General features: G+C 33.4%; 1 protein-coding gene across 1 annotated transcript in view; it reads left to right on the forward strand.

The window, feature by feature from the left end:
* The first annotated feature begins 778 nt into the window (after positions 1-778).
* LOC148955926 (uncharacterized) overlaps positions 779-27691 on the forward strand; it is a 43325-nt gene continuing 16412 nt past the window's right edge. Inside the window, exons 1-2 of the mRNA XM_089086659.1 lie at positions 779-848; positions 26317-26514. Coding sequence (XP_088942785.1) covers positions 804-848; positions 26317-26514 — 243 coding nt within the window. The 5' untranslated portion in view covers positions 779-803. The remainder of the gene's footprint in view (positions 849-26316; positions 26515-27691) is intronic.

Genomic DNA, 27691 nt, shown 5'->3' on the forward strand with positions numbered 1-27691 from the left:
AAACATTTATGCTACGTATTTAATATATGCTATGCTTTACACCCCCCCCCCCTAACAGGCAAATATATAGCCCAAATTTGCTTATAAACTATTATATTTTCATCATTTTTCGTTTTATTTCATTAGCATTGACGAAACTTCACTTTCCGCATACTTACCGGATCCTTAACAAGTACCAAAACTACTAAAACACAAGGGCCGTTTAGTTAGAATAGTATCCCTTTTCAAAAGTTATAAGAAAGTAAAAATTTAGCGTAAAGAAAGAGGCATTGAGGCAGGAGCAACCCCCCTCATGTAAGTAATGATTTCTTTTCGTTTTAAGTTTTGATGTTGCTGCTTAATTTCTGTTGAAAAAACTTCCTTTTTAAAAATTTAATTATCTACCAAAGATACATAATAATAAGGTCAATGTTTTGCAATATAAAAGTGCACAGTAAAAAAACGCAGTTTATCCCCTCTTCTTTCTGTGAATGAAGGTTTACCATCCTCCTAAAATATCTTTGTCAAAGTCTGTGTATTTCTTGTAGTTTTTAAAATAACTACTATCGCCAATGCGTTTTTCAAAGAAGATTATCACCCCAGCTCCTACCATGTCTATGTACCCGATTGTTTTTGCCTCCAAAGACTGTTTTGAATCTGTGGCTTTACCTTATTAACTTGTTCGCAAAACTTAGGAGAAAAAACCTTGGCATAGCATAAATCTGTCCAAAGAAGCATAATTTGGGGATCGAAAAAGTATGATCCTTTCCGTCTCATGTGGCGACACTGTTAAAAACCCTCCTATTTTGAAACTTGAAGAAAGCATGGAAGAAAGAATGGAAGGTCTTTGGAGTTGTTTACCAGAAGAGGTTAGAGTCTATTCATAGCTGATTCAAACGTGTCACAACCCTTACTTTTCAGAATTACGTGAAATTTTCTGCACTTTTTCTAGCCTGTAAGGTTAGCCTAGTTGATTATCAAATTTGCATTTTTTCCCTCTGTTTTTTAGTTAACCTATAAAATGGTAAAATAAAAGAAATATGGGCATGTCTGTATGTTAACAGAGTATACACCCCCATCCCTGGTGGTGTAGGGTAAAAAAAACAGTATCCAGTTGAGAAAAATTATGTAGGCTAGCCTAAAACAAAAAACCCTCACATCTTGTTAGGCTAGAAATTGAGAAGAATTGTAAATGTCTCTATTACCAAATGAACTTTACCTTAACCCCTAAATATATCCAAATCAGGGTATATATTTTCACATCATGGGGGTGGGGATAAAATTTGGATATCTGCTCTTTGAATATTGGAAAAAATTAGGGTAAAAGGTCAATATCTACCAAATCATTTTATTGAGTTAGGACTAAGGTGAATACACCATTCGATGCCTTTTTTAATGCTGATTACAAATGTAATAAGCATTTCTATCAGAAATGAATTTCAGCCCCCTCCCCTATATATGCCATTTCAGGGTTAGGTGGTCAATATCTACCAAATCATATTATTGAGTTAGGAATAAAGTGAATACACCATTTGATGCCTTTGTTTATGCTGATTAAGAATATAATAATCATTTATATCGGAAATTAATTTCAGCCCCCCCCCCCCTATATAGGCTATACCTAACCTAACCCTGAATTGGCATATATAGGGGGGCTGAAATTCATTTCCAATAGAAATGCTTATTATATTTGTAATCAGCATAAAAAAGGCATTGAATGGTGTATTCAATATATTCCTAACTCAATAATATGATTTGGTAGATATTTACCAGGTTAGGTTAGGTATATATAAGGGGGGGGCTGAAATTAATTTCCAATAGAAATGCTTATTATATTCGTAATCAGCATAAAAAAAAGCATTGAATGGTGTATTCACTTTATTCCTAACTCAATAATATGATTTGGTAGATATTAACCAGTAAAATTCTGCTTTAGTTACTTTTGGCTATCTTAGAAAGGGGTTTGGTTAGGAAAATGAAACTTTCAGGGATGGATCTACATGCTAAGGTATGTCACAGGAAGGTACTTTGAAGCCCCTACCTCCACTCATTCCCCCCTCTATATAATGGTAAATTACTGCACATTACTAGTTGTTTTAGCTCACATTTTATCCTATATTACTATCATAAATATAAATCACTGCTTACCTTACACAACTTCAGCTTTTAACCTTGTTCATTAAAATATATTCCAAAATCCTCTTTCCATTATTAGCCATTTAATTTTTTTCCCATGCTGACTTTGGTTATGGTATAATGAAAGCAGGTCTGTGATGTCACAACTTTGTTTATTATAACCCCTTAAGGGTAGCATGCAGGTGGCAAATGTAGATAAGCCATTTAAACTTTATTAATTAGGGAAAGGATTTGACAAGAGATAGACCAGTAAAATTAACCAAATCATTTTTAGAGGACAAATAATGTCATGGGAAGATGTTCTTGAAATCCCCGTTCCCCCAAACTCAAAATTTTCCAAAATTCTACTTTAGCACTAAAAGATAGAGTGCTATAAACATCAGAATCAACTTCAGAGGACACGTTATATCTTGGGAAGAAGTTTTTGAACTCCCCCTTCCCCCCAAACTCAAAATTTTCTAAAATTCTACTTTAGATGCTTTTTTAAATATTTCTAAAGCGCTAAGACATAGAGCGTTACAAACATCAGAATTAACTTTAGAGGACAGGTCTATGTCATGGGATGATGTTTCTGAAATCCCCCTTTGCCCCAAACTCAGAAATTTTCAACATTCTAATTCAGAAGCTTTTTTAAATATTTGTAAGGCGCCAATACATAGAGCGACGAAAACAACAGAATCGACTTTAGAGGACGGGGTATTCCATGTGCATAAGTTTTTGAAATTCCTTTTCCCCCCAAACTCAAAATTTTACTTTAGAAGCTTTGTAAAGCACTAAGACATAGAGCATTACAAACATCAGAATCAACTTTAGAGGACAAATTATGTTATGGGAAGATGTTTTTGAAATCCCCTCCCCCCAAAATCAAAATTTTCCAAAATTCTGCTTTAGAAGCTTTTTAAATATTTCCAAAGCACTAATAGATAGAGCACTACATATATCAGAATCAACTTTATAGGACAAATTATATTATGGGAAGATGTTTTTGAAATCCCCCTTTGCCCCAAACTCAAAATTGTCCAAAATTCTACTTTTGAACTTTTTTTAAATATTTGTAAAGCGCTAAGACATAGAGCGCTAAGACATAGAGTGCTAAAAACATCAGAATCGCCTTTAGAGGACAATTGATGTCATGGGAAGATGTTTTTGAAATCCCCCTTCCCCCCAAGCTCAAAATTTTACTTTAGAAGCTTTTTTAAATATTTCTAAAGCGCTAAGACATAGAGCATTACAAAAATCAGAATCAACTTTAGAGGACAAATTATGTTATGGGAAGATGTTCTTGAAATCCCCCTTCCCCCCAAACTCAAAATTTTCCAAAATTCTACTTTAGAAGCTTTTTAAATATTTCTAAAGCACTAATAGATAGAGCACTACAAATATCAGAATTGACTTAAGAGGACAAATTATGTTATGGGAAGATGTTTTTGAAATCCCCCTTCCCCCCAAACTCAAAATTTTACTTTATAAGCTTTTTTAAATATTTCTAAAGCACTAAGACATAGAGCACTACAAACATCAGAATCAACTTTAGAGGACAAATTATGTTATGGGAAGATGTTTTTGAAATCTCCCTTCCCCCCAAACTCAAAATTTTACTTTAGAAGCTTTTTTAAATATTTCTAAAGCACTCAGACATAGAGCACTACAAACATCAGAATCGACTTTAGAGGACAATTTATGTTATGGGAAGATGTTTTTTATGTCATGGGAAGATGTTTTTGAAATACCCATTACCCATTATCAGTTCCTTTTTCTCTGGCTTTAGTTCTGAAAATACAATTTCAGTTATTTGAGCAACTAAGTAGAGGGGTTCCAAGAGAATATTTTTGGATTTTAAATCTTGGCATCTAATTGAAAGAAGACATATACAAAATTTACTAAGAGAGGGTCTACTTCAAAGTTATTCAGTGATAAATGAATTAGGATGATGTAGTGTGCAAGAGGTAAGTTACCACTGGATAACTTACACAGCTATGGTAAGTTTTAGGTCAAACTTACTGGTAAGTTTCATAAGTGGTATCTTCAAATTCTTGATGAACAAAAATATTCTCAATTGATAGGAATCCATCCTAAGAGAGCTGCCACTTCACTAAAAATCTATCGTAAAAAAATTTCATTCATCAAATTCAATGCATTAGTCATACCCCTTTGAGCTTATGCTGATATTGCTGTGTTGGACTACCTCTTTGTCATTTCCTGCCTGAGTAAAAAAAAGAAACAAAAGGGGATACGCAATGAGTCAGTCAATCTGAATAAATAAGACGTTCACAGCAGAGGTCAATTTAATTTGATGATCTTTTGACTAAAACTCACCAAATTAAATAGACTTTTTACTCAAATTTTTTTACTGTCTATATTTAACTATAGAATAAATAATCAGTTAATTATATATACGGCTATAATGCGGGTAGTGAGGCCTATTAATAAAAAATATTCCCCTCCAACCTCTTCTAATCTAGCATTGTGATGGTGACACAGCAGCAACTAGTGCCCAAACATAAATCTTTCCCATCATCCCAGAAGCGCGTAAAGAAGAAGTTGCATGAAAGAGGCAAAGGTGCAGAATCTGAAGATGTTGGCAGTGATTCCATCTTTTCTGATAAAGGTGGTTCTAATCAAGTTCCAGTACTTTCAAACACTTTGGCTGGAACATCATTGCTTCCCAGTACTTCTGGGTCTTCTGTTCCAACTCCCCTTGTTTGTTCAAGCTTCCTCCCTCTTCCTTATGAAAACTAAAGTGGCGGAGCAACCAAAACTTACATGTATCCAAAAAGTGACCATAGAACAACACAAAGCCTGCAACGAAGATTTGGCTCGTGCATTTTATGCATGCAATATACCATTTGCCATGAAGGAAATTTCCAGCTGCAAATTCAGCTATGAAGGAAATTTTGGATCATAAAGTGCAAATCAAATACCTGGATGAATGCTTTGCTGAAAGCACGCTTGATATTAAACTGGAAACTCAGAACTGCAAAACAGCCAACACTCTTTGTTCCAATGGATGGACAAATATTAGACAGGAACCCATTTTTAACTATGGCCTTGTCACTAAAGCTCTTTTCCTTGAATCAGCAGAAACTGGTGACAAGCAGCACACTGCACAGTGTGTAGCTGATGAACTAACTGGAAGAAGTTGCTAAAGTTTGGTGCCCTGATATGATCAGAGACAGAAATGCAATGATATGGATTGACACCATTTGCCTTGATAATCCTAGAGTAAATAAACTAGCTACCTCGCTATTGAAGCAAAAATACCCCCACCTTCAAACCATTGGGTGAATCCCTCACATTTTGAATTTACTTGTCCAAGATACTATGAAATGCTTAGACCAGTGTTTCAATAATATCTTTAAGGTCATCAGACCTTTGTCAGGTCTCATCACATGGCTCAATTTGTCCTTAACAAAAAGCAGATTTCATTTCTTGGCAAAATTATCAGCCCAAAACTACCTATCAAAACTCGCTGGGGATCTATCTACCAATTTATTTGCTTCATGAAAGAGTTGTGGGAACCTTTATGGTCTATATTAATCAATAGAAGTTGTGATATTAATGAGGGCATTCAGGATATCAGAAAACTGCTTTTCAATGATTGAAACTGGAGCAATTAATATCCTGTTTGAAATTCTTAAAGCCAATTTCACTTAGGTGTCACTTCTTTGAAGGAGAAGAAGCTCTTCTTTCATGTGTCATCCCGTACTTCAATTTGCTAAAGTGGCGTTTCTAGGAGACTGTACCATTTTGTCAGTCTCAAAGGCAGAGGAAAGGAAAATCCACAAGCACCTAGAAAATAGGAGGATATTTGCATATGATCCCACACTAGCTGCAGCTACTCTACTTGATCCGCTTTTTGGTGCAGACTCACAGACACAGGGTGAGTTTACGGATGCAGTAAGTTGAATCAATGAGCTTGCTAAATTTTCCTACCAATTTCGGAAGGATGGTGATTCATTTAACAAAAAATCTGAATCTGACTTTGTTGGGGTCTTGAACACAGAACTCTGTAGCTACATCTTCAAAAGTGGCCCATTTTCTAAATAATTCTACGTTGAGACTGCAAAATCTGTCAAATTGGCAGCTTGTATGTGGGCTGTTTTTTTTTGTTTTTTTTGCAAAGTTGGTGCTAACAGGAGTGGCTGTAAAAATCTCAACAATTTTTGTTATTATAGCATCCTGCAACAGACTCTGGTCAGGTTATGGACTAGTACAGACCCACCATAGAAACTCCATCAAGCATGAAACAGCAAACAAAATTCTAATGGTCCATCAATCACTCGATAGCAAAAAAAATGAGCATTACTGTGTAGATTCAAAAATGTCTGGAAATCGACATGAAAGACTGGAAGGGGTGTTCACGCTGCCATCATGTCTTTCTATCAATAGTCCACTGCCATGTGATACTGGGGATGGTCTGGTGGAAGATGATCTGCCAGATATAGCGTTTGAAGATGCACCAGATGAGGAGGAAGAGCAGCAACTCTAGCATATCTCTTACTATCTCATAAAGAATTATCTGAAGCCTAAGTACAATTTATATAATTTTTTCCCCCATGTACACAAAGTAGGAAATCAACAAATAAAACAATGCAAAAATAATATTTTTCTTATCAATCTGTCCAAGAAGAGATAATATTTTCTTTTAAATTCATAAGTATTAGAAACTTACCACTTATGTGGTAACTTTCCAAAGTTACTGGTAACTTATTTGGTAAGAGTAAGTTTCGAAACTTACTGGTACATCTTGTACACTAGGATGTTGTGATCAACCAAGTCAAATGCTTAAAAACATAAACATGGCATGAGGCCAAGTGGCAGTTCCTCAGATGACGGAAAATACTAGCATCACATTAGTAAAATACAATTTAAAAAAAAACTTTTTAAATATTTTTCATGTGAAATATTATTTGGAATAATAATCATGAAAATCTCTTGTTGTTGAGAAAGTACCCATAAATTTGACAGCTATGATTTTGTCAGAGGACCCTTGAATTTTGACATTAATTGTTTCTCATCTGTTTTAAATGTTAAGTGAAGTTTTGACAGAGTCACCTATATTTTGACAGGGCTGGTTGCTGTCTCAATAATTTCATCAAGGTTACTACAAGATATTCTCAAAAGAAATGAATGTCATGATAGAAGCCAAAATCTACATTTGAATTTGGCTGAAGGAACATTTTTGGTCAGTCTGTTATCCCACTACATTAGACAAGAATTTTCAACACTTGGAACATAGTTTTGTCAATAGAATATTTGCTGCCATTTTAATTAATTCTTATGAAGAAAAAGCCAATATGGCTAGATTTTAGAGAAAATCAGATGGATCTTGACGCATTGGTGCTGATCCCAATTTGTTTTTGCAAAAAAATGACCAAGTATTGGCAGTTTGAATCTTACATAGATAAATAATTGTCAGGAGCTCATTTTTTGTCAAAAACAGGAAAGTGATTGAATTCAATGTTCTTTTCTTATCTTGGTGTATCAGATATAGTGGCAACGTTTAGCATTGTCAAAATATAATGACAGCTTCAAGAGATGGTGTTCTAAGTCACAACTAAGCAGAGTTATTCAGTTTTGAAGGAAAATTTTGACAGTGGTTCCCAAATTGCACTGTTGAATCACCAGTGCCTTTACCCTACTATACCTATTGACATTTTGACAAAAAAACATTTTACTTTAATCTTCAATTTTCATTTTCTTCTCCCCTAGTTTTAGTTCTGAAAATGCAATTCATGTTATTTGAGTGGAATTTTAATCCATATCAATTATTTTTCTAAATTTAGGAAATGCATTTGCATATCTTTGAAACCTTATAAATTAGGATTGAGCAAAGCTGTGAAGCTGAAAACATTTCTGTTGTACTTCATTTAAGCAGAAGATCTATTTTGCAAGGTTTCACAGGGATAACAAAGATTTTTAAAGGTCATCACCCTCTAGAGCAGGGGTGGCCAACCCATGGCCCAGAGGCTGCATGCAGCCTGCTGTTAAAATTTTTGCAGCCTGTTAGATTCATCACACTTTTATATTCTGTGCCCTCATGATGCATGCACATCTTGGAACATCCCAGATTTGATGCTTCACTCTTAACAATGTTGTTTATCAATGTATATAGCCTAAGTCTTATATCATTATGTTGTATAGCCCAAGTATTATCAATGTACCATGTTATGCAAGAAGGGTTATAAAAACAGGGAATTACATTTGATCACACGCATTTGTCCATTGAAAGTTTCGGGATTTTCTAAAAGAATTAGATTCTGAATACAGAGATGTTGTGTACTTCAGTCAAGCCAGATAATTAAGTAGTGGAAGATGTTTACTGCAATTTTATCAATTACAAGAAAAAATTGATTTGTTTATGAATGACAAAAAAGGTCTGTGCCAGAATTAAGAAATGATGAGTGGTTATTGAATTTATGCTTTTTAGTGGATATTGTCAGCAAACTCAATGAATTAAATATATCACTACAAGGAAAAGATAACCTCATACTTTAATCATTTAATGACATCAGAACATTTCAGAAGAAATTGTTGTTATTTGCATCACAGTGGAAAATGAATGATGCTCACCCCTTTCAATTGTTGAAAGAATTTAAAAAATCAAAAGGATACAATTATATCAAATATGCAAAAGAAATATGAAAACTTGCAGATGCCTTTGAAAGCCAGTTCAATAATTTAGAGTTGGAAAAAAATACACCAGAATTTTTTAAATATATTCATCTCCTTTTCATGTTGAAATTGAGTCAAGCCAGATAATTAAGTAGTGGAAGATGTTTACAGCAATTTTATCAATTACAAGAAAAAATTGATTTGTTTACAAATGACAAAAAAGGTCTCTGCCAGAATTAAGAAATGATGAGTGGTTATTGAATTTATGCTTTTTAGTGGCTATTGTCAACAAACTCAATGAATTAAATATATCATTACAAGGAAAAGATAACCTCATACTTTATACATTTAATGACATGAGAAAATTTCAGAAGAAATTGTTGTTATTTGCATCACAGTGGAAAATGAATAATGCTCACCACTTTCAATTGTTGAAAGAATTTTAAAAATCAAAAGGCTACAATTATATCAAATATGTAAAAGAAATATGAAAACTTGCAGATGCCTTTGAAAGCCAGTTCAATAATTTAGAGTTGGAAAAAAATACACCAGAATTTTTTAAATATATTCATCTCCTTTTCGTGTTGAAATTGAGTCAAGCCAGATAATTAAGTAGTGGAAGATGTTTACAGCAATTTTATTTTTTTTATTTGTTATTTTATTTATTATTTTTAGTATCATATATTTTTTACAATGTGCATTTAGAATCATTATTATAATTATATCATCTATGTTTATATGTAAAAACAATAGTAAACATAATTAATAAAAATACATTATTTTTCAATTTGTCACTCCAAAAAATATCTATAATAGGTCTAAATTTAATATGAGTATGTATATATATATATATATTTTATATGCAGCTGGCAGAGTTATGATGCATTTCCAAAGTGGCCTGCAAGATAATTTGGGATGGCCACCCCTGCTCTAGAGGGATAAGGAGACAGATATGAGCTTCAAAATACCTTCCAAGGACATACTTTAGATTGTAGAACCATGCAAGAAAGTTGCATTTTTCCTGGCACAAAAAATTGTTAGCCCTTTTGGTTTAACTTACACCAGCAAATTATTTTTTTCAAAAATAAAAATTGACAAAACACAAAAAATGCTCAAACATAATGGATGCTAACCTTCAACACCAATTACAATGTGCGAAAACCCAAATTGAGATCAACTTGGAAAGGCTAAGTAAAAAGTGGAGAAATATATATTGCATTAGTGAAATAAATATGTTTTTATGATTTTATTTTATTCATTATTTTGAGTATCATATATTTTTTACAATGTGCATTTAGTATCATTATTATTATTATATCATTTATGTTTATATGTAAAAACAATAGTAAACATAATTAACAAAAATACATTATTTTTGAATTTGTCACTCCAAAAAATATCTATAATAGGTCTAAATTTAATATGGGTATATATAATTCTATATGCGGCCTGCAGAGTTATGAAGCATTTCCAAAGTGGCCTGCAAGATAATTTGGGTTGGCCACCCCTGCTCTAGAGGGATAAGGAGATGGATAGGAGCTTCAAAGTACCTTCCAAGGACATACTTTAGATTGTAGAACCATAAAAGAAAGTTGCATTTTCCAAACCTAACCCCTTTCCAAGATAGCAAAAAGTAGCTAAACTTGAATTTTACTGAAATGTGCAGTAGGTAGTATAACTATTAGTACTGAAACTAATAGTTTCAATGGTACTTGCCTATTATATAAAACATACTCAAGAAGTGAAGTTTGGTTAATGCTAAAGAAAATGCTTTAGAAAATTTTATGCTTTAGAAAATTAATGCTTTAGAAAATTTTGAGTTTGGGTGGAAGGGGGATTTCAAAAACATCTTCCCATGACATAATTTGTGCTCTAAAAACTATTTGGTTATTTTTACTGGTCTGTCTTTTGTCAAATCCTATTCCTAATTAATAAAGTTTAAATGGCTTATCGACACTTGCCACCTGCATGCTACCCTTAAGGGTTTACGATAAACAAATTTGTGACATCACAGACCCGCTTTCATTATACCATAACCAAAGTCAGCATGGGAAGAAAATTAAATGGCTTATAATGGAAATAGGATTTTGGAATATATTTTAATGAACAAGGTTAAAAGCTGAAGTTGTGTAAGGTAAGCAGTGATTTATAATCATGATAGTAGTATAGGATGAAATGTGAGCTAAAACAACTAGTAATGTGCAGTAATTTACCATTATATAGAGGGGGGGATGAGTGGAGGTAGGTACTTCAAAGTACCTTCCCGGGACATACCATAGCATGTACATCCATCCCTGAAAATTTCATTTTCCTAACCCAACCCCTTTCCAAGATAGCCAAAAGTAACTAAAGTAGAATTTTACTAAATTTTGCCCATCCCTGTAGGAGAAATCTATATTTGCCAACTAGTTGACAATAAATATATCCCCAGCAAAACTTTTATTTTCCAACCTGTTGACTAATAACTTCTCCCCAGCAATACTTAATTTTGCCAACTAGCTGTAAACAAACATTGCCCCAGAAAACAATTTATTTTCCAACTAGTTGACTAAAGTCCTCAACAAAACTTTTTGTTTTCAATAGGCTTTCACCCTGACCTATTTATTATAGGCTGGGCTACTTGAAACTGTGAGTGCACACATCTCTAAGAATAGAATGTTAGATTAGTCAAATTTCCAAATATGGTAAAATTTCAGTTTAGCAGCACTTCTCAAAAAACATGGTATGCTAATAAAATTAAAATAACAATGTTCTTTTTCATGCTATTTTTCAATATATTAGTTGTTATTCTGACAACAAAGCAACCCTCCCTCCCTGATGATCCCATCAATATATACAAAACTAAAAGAAAATTCCAAAAAGTGGATGACAATTTGCTAGATGTTTTCCATAGAAATTACCTACAGATTGTTCTGGGTACATGGCTGACAGACCATATTTCAAATAGTTGGCTGTACAAAAAATGTGGTTCAATCCTGCTTTCTAAGGCTATAATGAAAGAAAGGTTAAGATGGCTAGGGCACATTCTGCAGCTGAAGGATGACAAATTGCTAAAAAATTCTCATTGGAAAATGTATTATTTTCTGGGACAATGTTTGCTTCCAGCTAGTTGGCAAAATTAAGTTTTGCTGGGGAGAAGTTATTAGTCAACTAGTTGGAAAATGAAAGTTTTGCTGAGGCAAAAGTTATTGTCAACTTGTTGGCAAATTTAAGTGTTTCTGGGAAGAAGTTATTAGTCAACTAGTTGGAAAAATTAAGTTTTGCTAGGGAGAAGTTATTAGTCAACTAGTTGGAAAATGAAAGTTTTGCTGGGGCAAGAAGTTATTAGTCAACTAGTTTGAAAGATTAATTTTTTCTGGGTAGAAGTTATTAGTCAACTAGTTGGAAAATGAAAGATTTCCTGGGGCAACATTTATTGTCAACTAGTTGGCAAATTTAAGTGTTGCTGGGGAGAAGTTATTAGTCAACTAGTTAGAAAAATAAGTTTTGCCTACAGATTGTTCTGGGTACCTGGCTGACAGACCATATCTCAAACAGCAGGCTGTACAAAAAATGTGGTTCAATCCTGCTTTCTAGGGCTATAATGAAAGAAACATTGAGATGGCTAGGGCACGTTCTGCAGATGAAGGATAACAAATTGCCAAAATATTTCCTTTTTGACCAACTGTCTAGGGCTAAAAGGAAAGCAGGTTGTCCTTGTCTGGGATGAGAGTATGTCAAAGAAAGATTTAAAGGAAATGGGAACTTCATAGGAGGGGAGAAGTTACTAGGCCTAGTTGGAAAATGAATTGTTTTCTGGGACAATGTTTGTTTCCAGCTAGTTGGCAAAATTAAGTTTTGCTGGGGAGAAGTTATTAGTCAACTAGTTGGAAAATGAAAGTTTTGCTGGGGCAACATTTATTGTCAACTAGTAGGCAAATTTAAGTGTTGCTTGGGAGAGTTTATTAGTCAACTAGTTGGAAAAATTAAGTTTTGCTGGGGAGAAGTTATTAGTCAACTAGTTGGAAAATGAAAGTTTTGCTGGGACAAAATTTATTGTCAACTATTTGGCAAATTTAAGTGTTGGTGGGGAGAAGTTATTAGTCAACTAGTTGGAAAAATTAAGTTTTGCTGGGGAGAGGTGCAATGGACACACCATGACTTTACAACACACACAACTCTTACAAGAAGCAATATTTTTGGAAGCATAACATTTATCCATGTTTGAAAACCATCAATTTGCATCTCAATACATGGTTATCTAAAAGTAATATACCATTTGTTATTGTAGTTTGTTTCATTTATTTCTGGGTTAACAAATTGTTGTCTGTGGCCTGGTTTCAACAAGAGCTAGACAAATGGTTTCTAAACAAATGGTTTTTGATTGGAATAACTACCTCTGTCAAGTGTGCATGTTTTCTTTGCAACAGAAAAACTGTGGGAAAATTGGAGGAATTGGTCATACAGTGGAAATAGATGAATCCTTGTTTACAAAAAGGAAAAATAAGGCAGGAAGAATCTTACCACAATAATGGGTGTTTGGTGGAGTGGGCTGGGAAACCAGTGAAAGATTTTTAGTGGAGGTCCCCAACAGGGGAGCAGAAACTTTACTCCAACAAATTAAGCTTAACATAGAGCCAGGATCAAGAATCTTTTCCGATTTTTGGAAGGGCTGCATCACAACTGAGCTGGAACAAGCAGGTTTCACTTATTTCAAAGTGAACCACAAAAATAATTTTGTCAACCCAGAAACCAGTGCCTCTACACAAAAAGTAGAGAGAATGTTGGGGTCTGCAAAGTAGAGGAACAAACAGCACCATGGTACATCCAGCCATCATTTACATTCATACTTTGTAGAGTACATGTGGCAGGCAGCAGTAAAGGCAGAAGGCCAAGCTCATTTTAACATGATTCTTGACGACATTTCTGTGTTCTGGGAGTATATTTCCAAGTTGTAGTTTTCACAATTTTGCAAAAAAAAGTATTCTTTTTTCATCATATTTTTTTTCATTAGCATTAACCAAACTTCACTTCTTGAGTATGTTTTATATAATAGGCAAGTACCATTGAAACTATTAGTTTCAGTACTAATAGTTATACTACCTACTGCACATTTCAGTAAAATTCTAGTTTAGCTACTTTTTGCTATCTTGGAAAGGGGTTAGGTTTGGAAAATGCAACTTTCTTTTATGGTTCTACAATCTAAAGTATGTCCTTGGAAGGTACTTTGAAGCTCCTATCCATCTCCTTATCCCTCTAGAGCAGGGGTGGCCAACCCAAATTATCTTGCAGGCCACTTTGGAAATGCTTCATAACTCTGCAGGCCGCATATAGAATTATATATACCCATATTAAATTTAGACCTATTATAGATATTTTTTGGAGTGACAAATTCAAAAATAATGTATTTTTGTTAATTATGTTTACTATTGTTTTTACATATAAACATATATGATATAATAATAATAATGATACTAAATGCACATTGTAAAAAATATATGATACTCAAAATAATGAATAAAATAAAATCATAAAAACATATTTATTTCACTAATGCAATATATATTTCTCCACTTTTTACTTAGCCTTTGCAAGTTGATCTCAATTTGGGTTTTTGCACATTGTAATTGGTGTTGAAGGTTAGCATCCATTATGTTTGAGCATGTTTTGTGTTTTGTCAATTTTTATTTTTGAAAAAAATGATTTGCTGGTGTAAGTTAAACCAAAAGTGCTAACAATTTTTTGTGCCAGGAAAAATGCAACTTTCTTGCATGGTTCTACAATCTAAAGTATGTCCTTGGAAGGTATTTTGAAGCTCATATCTGTCTCCTTATCCCTCTAGAGCAGGGGTGGCCATCCCAAATTATCTTGCAGGCCACTTTGGAAATGCATCATAACTCTGTCAGCTGCATATAAAAAATATATATATATATATATACATACTCATATTAAATTTAGACCTATTATAGATATTTTTTGGAGTGACAAATTGAAAAATAATGTATTTTTGTTAATTATGTTTACTATTGTTTTTACATATAAACATAGATGATATAATTATAATAATGATTCTAAATGCACATTGTAAAAAATATATGATACTAAAAATAATAAATAAAATAACAAATAAAAAAAATAAAATCATATTTATTTCACTAGTGCAATATTTGTTTCTCCACTTTTTCACTTAGCTTTTGCAAGTTGATATCAATTTGGGTTTTTGCACATTGTAATTGGTGTTGAAGGTTAGCATCCATTATGTTTGAGCATGTTTTGTATTTGGTCAATTTTATTTTTGAAAAAAATTTTTTGCCGTTGTAAGTTGAACCAAAAGTGCTAACAATTTTGTGTGCCATCTTTCTTAAATTGGATAATTTTTTTTCCGTGATGCAAAAATTACACAAAGAAAGTCTATTTTTGATTCTGAATTTTCAAACATGTGTTTTAATTCATCATTGCACTGTATGTCATTCAGATTCATTTGGAAATATTCTGGCACAGACTCAATTTCAACATGAAAAGGAGATGAATATATTTAATAAATTCTGGTGTATTTTTTTCCAACTCTAAATTATTGAACTGGTTTTCAAAGGCATCTGCAAGTTTTCATATTTCTTTTGCATATTTGATATAATTGTAGCCTTTTGATTTTTTAAATTCTTTCAACAATTGAAAGTGGTGAGCATTATTCATTTTCCACTGTGATACAAATAACAACAATTTCTTCTGAAATTTTCTCATGTCATTAAATGTATAAAGTATGAGGTTATCTTTTCCTTGTAATGATATATTTAATTCATTGAGTTTGTTGACAATATCCACTAAAAAGCATAAATTCAATAACCACTCATCATTTCTTAATTCTGGCACAGACTTTTTTGTCATTTGTAAACAAATCAATTTTTTCTTGTAATTGATAAAATTGCTGTAAACATCTTCCACTACTTAATTATCTGGCTTGACTCAATTTCAACATGAAAAGGAGATGAATATATTTAAAAAATTCTGGTGTATTTTTTTCCAACTCTAAATTATTGAACTGGCTTTCAAAGGCATCTGCAAGTTTTCATATTTCTTTTGCATATTTGATATAATTGTAGCCTTTTGATTTTTAAAATTCTTTCAACAATTGAAAGGGGTGAGCATCATTCATTTTCCACTGTGATGCAAATAACAACAATTTCTTCTGAAATTTTCTCATGTCATTAAATGTATAAAGTATGAGGTTATCTTTTACTTGTAATGATATATTTAATTCATTGAGTTTGCTGACAATAGCCACTAAAAAGCATAAATTCAATAACCACTCATCATTTCTTAATTCTGGCAGAGACCTTTTTTGTCATTTGTAAACAAATCAATTTTTCTTGTAATTGATAAAATTGCTGTAAACATCTTCCACTACTTAATCATCTGGCTTGACTGAAGTACACAACATCTCTGTATTCAGAATCTAATTCTTTTAGAAAATCCTGAAATTTTCAATGGACAAGTGCATGTGATCTTCTTCTTCTAATTCACAGCAGGCGGGCTATTCAGTTGGTACTATTTAGCCCTCTTCTTTTTGCTTCACTCTGTGGGCTACAGAGCTACTGTCTTGGTTGTCTATTATTTATTAGATATTCTCAGATATCTTTCAGTAGATCTTTTGACTCAAGGAGTTCAAATATAAGATGATAGATATTGATTTCTGTGCTCTGTGTGCAGGTATAGTTGGCTAGGCTCTTGGCTGATAGTGAGATTTTGTGGTGTTTGAAGCATTTTAACAGTTTACAAAGCAAGGTATGTTGTGCAGACGTCAGTATATTACATTCAAATAGGCAATGGTCAATTGTTTCATTATTCATATTACAATGCCTGCAAAGAGGGGACAGGGGAATTGAACCACTTGAATTGGAAAGCTTATATGAGAATGCAAGGAAATTTTTGTCCATTTGTTCTAGAACGAATTCTATGATAAATTTTAGAAAGATACTTATTGGGAAAGGGAGAAAGGATAGGATTAATCTGATTAAAATTAATATCTGATAGCCTCCATCGGTAAATATCTCGAATTGAGATTGGTCTTCCACTTGGCTGGTCAATATTTATAGCATTTTTTACTATTTCATCAACCTGATGATTACCACTTATGCCAGAGTGGCTAGGAATGTACTGAAAATAACTTTTTATGCCACTTGTAGCAAGATTATAAATAATACTAAGACAATAATCAGCATCAATGTCAAACTTATGCTGAGTAACCGAGGCCAGCAACTCAAAGCTTAATAGAGAGTTAAAATATATGATAAAATTATTCGAATTTACAATTAAAGGTTGGTTTTACTTAAGATATTCTAATGCCATGATTATGGCATGTAACTCAGCAGACATTATAGAATAAAATATTATACAATCTCTCGCCCATTGCAATTTTCAGGTGAGGAAGGAAAACACCACTTGCAACCTTCTCATTCATTTTTTGACCCATCAACAAATATTTGGAAGTTATTTTTATAGGTAGTTGTATTAAGTTCTCCAATTATTTTCTGGACAAAAGAAATGGGGGTTAAATCTCTATTCCACTTTTAGAACTCAGTATTTAGTCTGGGGCTTGACCAATTCCATGGGGGGAGGGATCGGGGGAAAGTGGGTGCAATAGACTTTGCTGGTATGGGGAACTTCTTCTGAATATTTGCATACTCATCTGCAATGCCTCTGTACATGGCTGGATTTCTTAACCAATTATGTAATGTGTGTGAGCTATTTGATTCAATTTTTGTAAGATGTTTTGTCAAGAGAAACCTACGTCAACCTATGTTTTGTCAAGAGAAACCTATGTGATCAAATGTAATTTCCTGTTTTTATAACCCTTCTTGCATAACATGGTACATTGATAATACTTGGGCTATACAACATAATGATATAAGACTTAGGCTATATACATTGATAAACAACATTGTTAAGAGTGAAGCATCAAATCTGGGATGTTCCAAGATGTGCATGCATCATGAGGGCACAGAATATAAAAGTGTGATGAATCTAACAGGCTGCAAAAATTTTAACAGCAGGCTGCATGCAGCCTCTGGGCCATGGGTTGGCCACCCCTGCTCTAGAGGGTGATGACCTTTAAAAATCTTTGTTATCCCTGTGAAACCTTGCAAAATAGATCTTCTGCTTAAATGAAGTACAACAGAACTGTTTTCAGCTTCACAGCTTTGCTCAATCCCAATTTATAAGGTTTCAAAGATATGCAAATGCATTTCCTAAATTTAGAAAAATAATTGATATGGATTAAAATTCCACTCAAATAACATGAATTGCATTTTCAGAACTAAAACTAGGGGAGAAGAAAGTGAAAATTGAAGATTAAAGTAAAATGATTTTTGTCAAAATGTCAATAGGTATAGTAGGGTAAAGGCACTGGTGATTCGACAGTGCAATTTGGGAACCACTGTCAGAGTTTTCCTTCAAAACAGGATAACTGTGCTTAGTTGTGACTTAGAACACCATCTCTTGAAGCTGTCATTATATTTTGACAATGCTAAACGTTGCCACTATATCTGATACACCAAGATAAGAAAAGAACATTGAATTCAATCACTTTCCTGTTTTTGACAAAAAATGAGCTCCTGACAATTATTTATCTATGTAATGTTCAAACTGCCAATACTTGGTCATTTTTTTGCAAAAACAAATTGGGATCAGCACCAATGCGTCAAGATCCATCTGATTTTCTCTAAAATCTAGCCATATTGGCTTTTTCTTCATAAGAATTAATTAAAATGGCAGCAAATATTCTATTGACAAAACTATGTTCCAAGTGTTGAAAATTCTTGTCTAATGTAGTGGGATAACAGACTGACCAAAAATGTTCCTTCAGCCAAATTCAAATGTAGATTTTGGCTTCTATCATGACATTCATTTCTTTTGAGAATATCTTGTAGTAACCTTGTTGAAATTATTGAGACAGCAACCAGCCCTGTCAAAATATAGGTGACTCTGTCAAAACTTCACTGAACATTTAAAACAGATGAGAAACAATTAATGTCAAAATTCAAGGGTCCTCTGACAAAATCATAGCTGTCAAATTTTTGGGTACTTTCTCAACAATAAGAGATTTTCATGATTATTATTCCAAATAATATTTCACATGAAAAATATTTAAAAAAAGTTTTTTTTTTAAATTGTATTTTACTAATGTGACGCTAGTATTTTCCGTTATCTGAGGAACTGCCACTTGGCCTCATGCCATGTTTATGTTTTTAAGCATTTGACTTGGTTGATCACAACATCCTAGTGTACAAGATGTACCAGTAAGTTTCGAAACTTACTCTTACCAAATAAGTTACCAGTAACTTTGGAAAGTTACCACATAAGTGGTAAGTTTCTAATACTTATGAATTTAAAAGAAAATATTATCTCTTCTTGGACAGATTGATAAGAAAAATATTATTTTTGCATGTTTTATTTGTTGATTTCCTACTTCGTGTACATGGGGGAAAAAATTATATAAATTGTACTTAGGCTTCAGATAATTCTTTATGAGATAGTAAGAGATATGCTAGAGTTGCTGCTCTTCCTCCTCATCTGGTGCATCTTCAAACGCTATATCTGGCAGATCATCTTCCACCAGACCATCCCCAGTATCACATGGCAGTGGACTATTGATAGAAAGACATGATGGCAGAGTGAACACCCCTTCCAGTCTTTCATGTCGATTTCCAGACATTTTTGAAACTGCACGGCGATGCTCATTTTTTTTGCTATTGAGTGATTGATGGACCATTAGAATTTTGTTTGCTGTTTCATGCTTGATGGAGTTTCTATGGTGGGTCTGTACTAGTCCATAACCTGACCAGAGTCTGTTGCAGGATGCTATAATAACAAAAATTGTTGAGATTTTTACAGCCACTCCTGTAAGCACCAACTTTGCAAAAAAAAAAACAACAAAAAAACAGCCCACATACAAGCTGCCAATTTGACAGATTTTGCAGTCTCAACGTAGAATTATTTGGAAAATGGGCCACTTTTGGAAATGTAGCTACAGAGTTCTGTGTTCAAGACCCCAACAAAGTCAGCTTCAGATCTTTTGTTAAACGAATCACCATCCTTCCAAAATTGGTAGGAAAATTTAGCAAGCTCATCGATTCAACTTACTGCATCCGTAAACTCACCCTGTGTCTGTGAGTCTGCACCAAAAAGCGGATCAAGTAGAGTAGCTGCAGCTAGGGTGGAATCATATGCAAATATCCTCATATTTTCTAGGTAATTGTGGATTTTCCTTTCCTCGGCCTTTGAGACTGACAAAAATGGTACAGTCTCCTAGAAACGCCGCTTTAGCAAATTGAAGTATGGGATGACACATGAAAGAAGAGCTTCTTCTCCTTCAAAGAAGTGACACCCAAGTGAAATTGGCTTTAAGAATTTCAAACAGGATATTAATTGATCCAGTTTCAATCATTGAAAAGCAGTTTTCTGATATCCTGAATGCCCTCATTAATATCACAACTTCTATTGATTAATATAGACCATAAAGGTTCCCACAACTCTTTCATGAAGCAAATAGATTGGTAGATAGATCCCCAGCGAGTTTTGATAGGTAGTTTTGGGCTGATAGTTTTGCCAAGAAATGAAATCTGCTTTTTGTTAAGGACAAATTGAGCCATGTGATGAGACCTGACAAATGTGATGACCTTAAAGATATTATTGAAACACTGGTCTAAGCTTTTCATAGTATCTTGGTCAAGTAGATTCAAAATGTGAGGGATGCACCCAATGGTTTTAAGGTGGGGATATTTTTACTTCAATAACGAGGTAGCTAGTTTATTTACTCTAGGATTATCAAGGCAAATGGTGTCAATCCATATCATTGCATTTCTGTCTCTGATCATAGCAGGGCACCAAACTTTAGCAACTTCTTCCAGTTAGTTCATCAGCTACACACTGTGCAGTGTGCTGCTTGTCACCAGTTTCTGCTGATTCAAGGAAAAGAGCTTTAGTGACAAGGCCATAGTTAAAAATGGGTTCCTGTCTAATATTTGTCCATCCATTGGAACAAAGAGTGTTGGCTGTTTTGCAGTTCTGAGTTTCCAGTTTAATATCAAGCGTGCTTTCAGCAAAGCATTCATCCAGGTATTTGATTTGCACTTTATGATCCAAAATTTCCTTCATAGCTGAATTTGCAGCTGGAAATTTCCTTCATGGCAAATGGTATATTGCATGCATAAAATGCACGAGCCAAATCTTTGTTGCAGGCTTTGTGTTGTTCTATGGTCACTTTTTGGATACATGTAAGTTTTGGTTGCTCCGCCACTTTAGTTTTCATAAGGAAGAGGGAGGAAACTTGAACAAACAAGGGGAGTTGGAACAGAAGACCCAGAAGTACTGGGAAGCAATGATGTTCCAGCCAAAGTGTTTGAAAGTACTGGAACTTGATTAGAACCAACTTTATCAGAACTGATGGAATCACTGCCAACATCTTCAGATTCTGCACCTTTGCCTCTTTCATGCAACTTCTTCTTTACGCGCTTCTGGGATGATGGGAAAGATTTATGTTTGGGCACTAGTTGCTGCTGCGTCACCATCACAATGAAGATGTTGGAGGAGAATATTTTTTATTAATAGGCCTCACCATCCGCATTACAGCTGGATATATAATTCACTGATTATTTATTCTACAGTTCAATATAGCCAGTAAGAAAATTTGAGTAAAAAGTCTATTTAATTTGGTGAGTTTTAGTCAAAAGATCATCAAATTAAATTGACCTCTGCTGTGAACGTCTTATTTATTCAGATTGACTGACTCATTGCGTATCCCCTTTTGTTTCTTTTTTTACTCAGGCAGGAAATGACAAAGAGGTAGTCCAACACAGCAATATCAGCATAAGCTCAAAGGGGTATGACTAATGCATTGAATTTGATGAATGAAATTTTTTTACGATAGATTTTTAGTGAAGTGGCAGCTCTCTTAGGATGGATTCCTATCAATTGAGAATATTTTTGTTCATCAAGAATTTGAAGATACCACTTATGAAACTTACCAGTAAGTTTGACCTAAAACTTACCATAACCGGGTAAGTTATCCAGTGGTAACTTACCATGTGGTAACTTACGTCTTGCACACTACATCATCCTAATTCATTTATCACTGAATAACTTTGAAGTAGACCCTCTCTTAGTAAATTTTGTATATGTCTTCTTTCAATTAGATGCCAAGATTTAAAATCCAAAAATATTCTCTTGGAACCCCCTCTACTTAGTGTGGAATTCTTCAAGGAACCTTAGTAGGACCACTCTTATATCTAGTATTGATTAATGAAATTGGCAAGAGATTTCCTCAAAGGTAGATGTAGACGACCTGCTGATCCTTGATATGCGTCATAGAAACATCAAAAGTGACCCCCTCAAAATCCTAGCCATTTTCTGGATGAAGCTAAGAATTTACATATAAAAGTAAATTGCACTAAGTCAAATATAATGACAAATCCAATCCTGTTTTCTTAGACCATATCCAACCCAAAATTCTAGTGAAACATGTTAAATTCCTTGGTGTGTGTCACAACTTTCTAATAATATTATGTGGGACATGCATATTTCAAGGATTCTGGACTTTCCAGATAAAAGATAGTAAAAACTAAAGTTTTTGAAGTGGATTAAAATGGCAGATTAATTTTGAAATGGCCAAATGTTAACAACATTTTCACTGTGAACAACAAAGAAATCTTTGCTGGATAGTTAAAGCTGAGAGGAAGTGGGGCATTCCAGATGGCATTTGGAGATGCTGTTCTTGTGGCATATCTGCAACACTGAAAAAAAAGATGTGCAAAATGACTTATTTTGGAAAGGAGCATAAATTGAGAATCTAATGACTATATTCCTTCTTGTAAGCAAAAAATAAAGTAAGCATAGTCTTGTTACAAATTAAATACAAAAAACAAGTTTTTTTTAACTGAAAGTAAGGAGCAACATTAAAACTTAAAACAAAAAGAAATTATTCCGAATATGAAAGAGGTTGTCCCCTCCTCAACGCCTCACTCTTTACGCTAAAGTTTTTCATTGATTTAGAAAATAAAGTTGTGAGGCAGAGCCAAACTTTAGCGTAAAGAGCGAGGCATTGAGGAGGGGACAGTCTCTTTCATATACGGAATAATTTCTGTTTGTTTTTAGTTTTAATGTCCCTCCTTATTTTCAGTTAAAAAAAACTTCTTTTTAGTTTAATTTCTGGACGTTTTTGAATTAATTTAGCTTTGATTTTGGGTCACCGTACATGAATAATTAAAACGAAATTTGCAGATTAATTTTACTTTTTTTTGGCTAAATGGTTTTGTCAAAATTTTGATCTGATGTAACTTACGTAACGAACTTCTTAATTCGTATATTTTATTCCGTATATTAGGGGGGTTCGGCCCTTAGTCAATACCTCGCTCTTTACACTAAAGTTCACATTTTGTTCCAATTCTTTAAGAAGGACCACTTAGTGACAAAGGCCGTTAATTAGAATAAATAGCTCTGATGAAAGTACAAAAAATTTTTAGCGTAAAGAGAGAGGTAATGAATAGGGGGCGAACCCAATAATATACATAATAATTTATGTTCGTTTTAAGTTTTGATGTTGCTCCTAACTTTCAGTTGAAAAAATTGTTTTTTTTTTTAAATTGAATTTTTAATTGTTTTTTAAATAGTGCTGGAAAATCCAGCGCCCCCTTCATAGCAATTTCCCTTCCCCCATGGAAAGATCCTCCCGCGTAACCTCCGACCCCCCTCCAACTACCAGAAAAAATACCCCTGAAAACTTTTGTATGCTTCTCAATAACAAATACTATATGTAGATATTGGGCAAAATTCATAACTTGCAGCACTTTCTCAAGGGACTGTCGGGGATTACGTCGCCCTCCGAGACATAGCTATTACATTTTTCTACCATGTTGAATGGAATGGCTATCTCAAAATTTTGATCGGGTGACTTCGGGAAAAAAATGAGCGTGGGAGGGGGCCTAGTTGCCCTCCATTTTTTTGTTCACTTAGAAAGGGCTCCAGAACTTTTAATTTCTGTTTGAATGAGCCCTCCGTTGATATTCTAGGACCACTGGGTCGATACGATCATCCGTGGGGAAAAAACAAACAAACAAACAAATAAACACATCCGTGATCTTTCTTCTGGCAAAAAATGCAAAATTCCACATTTTTGCAGATATGAGCTTGAAACCTCTATAGTAAGTTTCTCTGATACAATGAATCTGATGGTGTGATTTTCATTAAGGTTCTATGATCTTTTAGGGGTGTTTCCCCCTTTTTTCGAAAATAAGGCAAATTTTGTCAGGCGCATAACTTTTGATGAAAGTTAGAATAAACTTGATGAAACTTGTATTTTTGAAATCAGCATAATTAACAAACTAAACAAGAATTATTTATCCAAATATTGATTAGAAGCATAAAGAATAAATTCCATGGGCTTATATTATCACAAAAAAAAACTGGTACATCAGGATTAACAAAAGAGAAATTATTAGCTGTCCCTTTAGAGGGCACTAAGTAAAGAATACCTTGCTAACATTATATTGATTATGGTTTGCCTTTTGTAAAAAGAGGCTCTAACCAAAGATGTTTTAAAAGCTATTATATTGTTTGTAGAAACAGGATGGTTTGGCACCATGTCCCATAACTTAGTCTTTTTTGTCAGATTTCATATAGCTATTAACATATTATGTATAGAATTTCCTAATCCAAGAACTAAGAAAAGGGTAGACATAATAGCTTGGCAATAATTTCTTAGGATATGCTTACAGCCCTGGATTTATTCTTATGAGTTTCTTTCACCTGAATCAACTTCTTTCCAAGAAAAGCAAGAAGCTTTTACTAAATATAAATTTTGATATAAATATAAATTACCAACAAATCTAGTTGCGTTGATTCATGGCATTTGATTATTTATTTGTTTTTTATTAGAAACCAATTGTTCGATCAATTTTCCAGAAGGAAACTATAAAATTGTGAAAACCAAAAAAAAAAAAAAAAAAAAAAATGAAATACTAATATCATTCCTTAAAAGTACTTCACATTGCTTTACCCCATCCCAATGGTGAAATATGTAGCGAAAACTAAATATTTCCCATGAGGTTTTTTCACTTTTTCTCATTAGTAAAGAAGTAACATGACAGAAATCAAGCAACAGAAGAATTCTGCTCTGTTTTGAGAAGTCTTGAAGTCATTCTTACCAGAAGTTGCGATTAGTCAGTGTGATGTATTGTAGTTTAAAAACATGTTTGCTAGGTTATGTGAAAGCTCTTACCCACAATGCTTATGTTATCTGCAAACCTAAAATAACAGTTTGGAAAGGAATCTGTCAGGGTGAGGTATCCATACCCCCCCCTCCTGTATAATAATAGTGTCATTGAACCCTCAAAAAGATAAAATTATTTTTATTTTTAAAGGATTTGACCTTTCCATGCTCAATTATGCTGATAATGTTTGAAATTTAAGTAAAACCATATTAGGCTATATATTGTGAAGAATTTTTATATACTTAATAGGTAATACCCCACAAACTGGTCTGAAGCCTATACATAGAAGAGGAAGGTTCTTCCTTTTGGTAAATGTATAGGTGGTGTTAGCTGCATACAACTAGGAAATCAAAATATTCATTTATGTGCTAACATTAAGTACCTTGGTCTTCCAATAGGAGATAGTTTGAAATTGACCTCATACTTTGTTGATACTTTTTTTGGTGGGTACACTTGACTGAAAGCTTTGTGGGTATTCATTTCAAGCAAATAGAAAAAATACCTGCAAATTTCAAGCCAACTGGAGACCCAAGATGGGACTTTATCTTTTTATCCTATGAAATTTAGCAATAAAATGGCTATCTTAAAAATTTTAACCAGTCATATGAGCTCTTTTCCAAGTTTTTAGGACCACCTTTTCCTAGATAATTGTGGCCAAGGTTTTTTTTTTTTTTTGTTATAATATAAGCCCATGGACATTATTCTTTATGCTTCTAATAAATATTTGGATAAACAATTCTTGTTTAGTTTGATTATGCTGATTTTAAAAATACAAGTTTCATCAAGTTTATTCTAACATTCATCAAAAGTTATGCGCCTGACAAAATTTGCCTTATTTTCGAAAAAAGGGGGAAACACCCCCTAAAGATCATAGAACTTTAATGAAAATCACATCATCAGATTCGTTGTATCAGAGAAACTTACTATAGAAGTTACAAGCTCATATCTGCAAAAATGTGGAATTTTGTATTTTTTGCCAGAAGAAAGATCACAGATGTGTGTTTATTTTTGTTTTTTCCACGGATGATCGTATCGACCCAGTGGTCCCATAATATCAACGGAGGGCTATTCAAACAGAAATTAAAAGTTCTGGTACCCTTTCTAAGTGAACAAAAAAATGGAGGGCAACTAGGCCCCCTCCCACGCTCATTTTTCCCACACAGTCACCCGATTAAAATTTTGAGATAGCCATTTTGTTCAGCATGGTAAAAAAAAAATTATGAAATTTTCAAATATGAGTGGTACAAGGTATAGATCACACACCTTCCTGGGGACTGATTGTCAATATTAGTTCCAAAAAAGGAAATTGCACCCAAATTCTTTGGTCTAATATATACCATTTTAGGTTATATGCACAATCTATGAATATCTAAACTTCAGAGATGTTGAAGCCGCCAGTCAGACTTGTAAAAGTTGGTATGCAGCATTTATCAACAACCATAAAATTCATAAAAATGTTGAATTTGTAATCGACCGAAATCATAGTCAAGCTCTGGGTGCTTTATCAAGACATCCTAGTCGCTGCAAAAGGATTACAATTCAGGTAAAGCATTTTAATTCAAATTTCTAGGTTTCTCACATATAATGCAGGGCGATGATGGAGTAATCCTCTTTAAAGATTGGCCAAAAATCATTCTCTGCTGCACTCTAGAACAGTTTTTGGACATAAACATGAGATAGTGTGCTGTTATTAAGCCATATAAAATGAAAGTGTAGACTGAAAAATAAATTTTGGCCTTTTGATATGTAGATTTACTAAAAAAAAATATTACTCAACAATGAAGACTAATAATGAAAGACCAATGAGTCATCAAACTCCCATACAAGACTCTGTGTATTCGTATTTGCATCAGGGAATGCAGTGAAATTCAGGTTATTTTTGAGTTAGGAAGATATTCCTCAAGAGAAATAAAAATGAATTCAAGCAATTTGTCTGAGTATATTGATAAATATTCTTTGGCTGGTAGATCTACATGATGCAGCAATGTCGAAACCAAAAAACTTTTGTTGGTGAAGTCATGCTGTTTTATTTATTTGGAGTAAGGGTTGGCTTTAAAGTCCATTTAAGAGCCTCCCTGCCCATAAAAAATAAATGATATACAGCTGAATTTTTTTTTTTTTTTTTTTTTTTACAGAGAATGTCATTAAAAACTTGAAACAAAATATTAATTTAAAAAAAACAGTCTTTTTTTTGAAAATAATGAGCAAAGTTGAAATTTAAAACGAACATAAACTGCTGCCTTACTGTTTAAGTGAGACATTTTTGAAAAACTGTTTAAAATAAACCAGCTCAATACTTTTTCTTGGTTTGTAGAATTTTGAAAATATAGCACTTTACATAAAACTGATCTTTCTTTATTTTCAGTAACAGTAAAAAAGGAAGATCAGCATTCAAAAATTACTGCTAAGCAGTAATTTTGCTTGTTTTAAGTTTCAAGTTTACTCTTCCTTTTCATCATAAAAACTATGTTTATAATTTTTTTCAATTAAAAAAAAAAAAAAAAAAAAAAAAAAGTTTACTATTTTAAAAAAAAAACTTTTCCACCCGACGAGCCTTTTCTGCTACTCTACAAAGCCTTGTGCAGCATGGTTTGTTTTAAAACTTGTGCTGTCTCCAATTCCCATTTGTTACATGCTAAAAACTTAAGACAATAAGATAACCTTGACCTTGAAGTTCAATGCACCATTTTGATGCTCTTTTTAACTATAAACCTATAAGA

This window comes from Artemia sp. Qi Xiang Cuo, chromosome 1 (genome assembly GCF_049724085.1).
Source record: "Artemia sp. Qi Xiang Cuo chromosome 1, ASM4972408v1, whole genome shotgun sequence".
Taxonomy (NCBI): Eukaryota; Metazoa; Arthropoda; class Branchiopoda; order Anostraca; family Artemiidae; genus Artemia; species Artemia sp. Qi Xiang Cuo.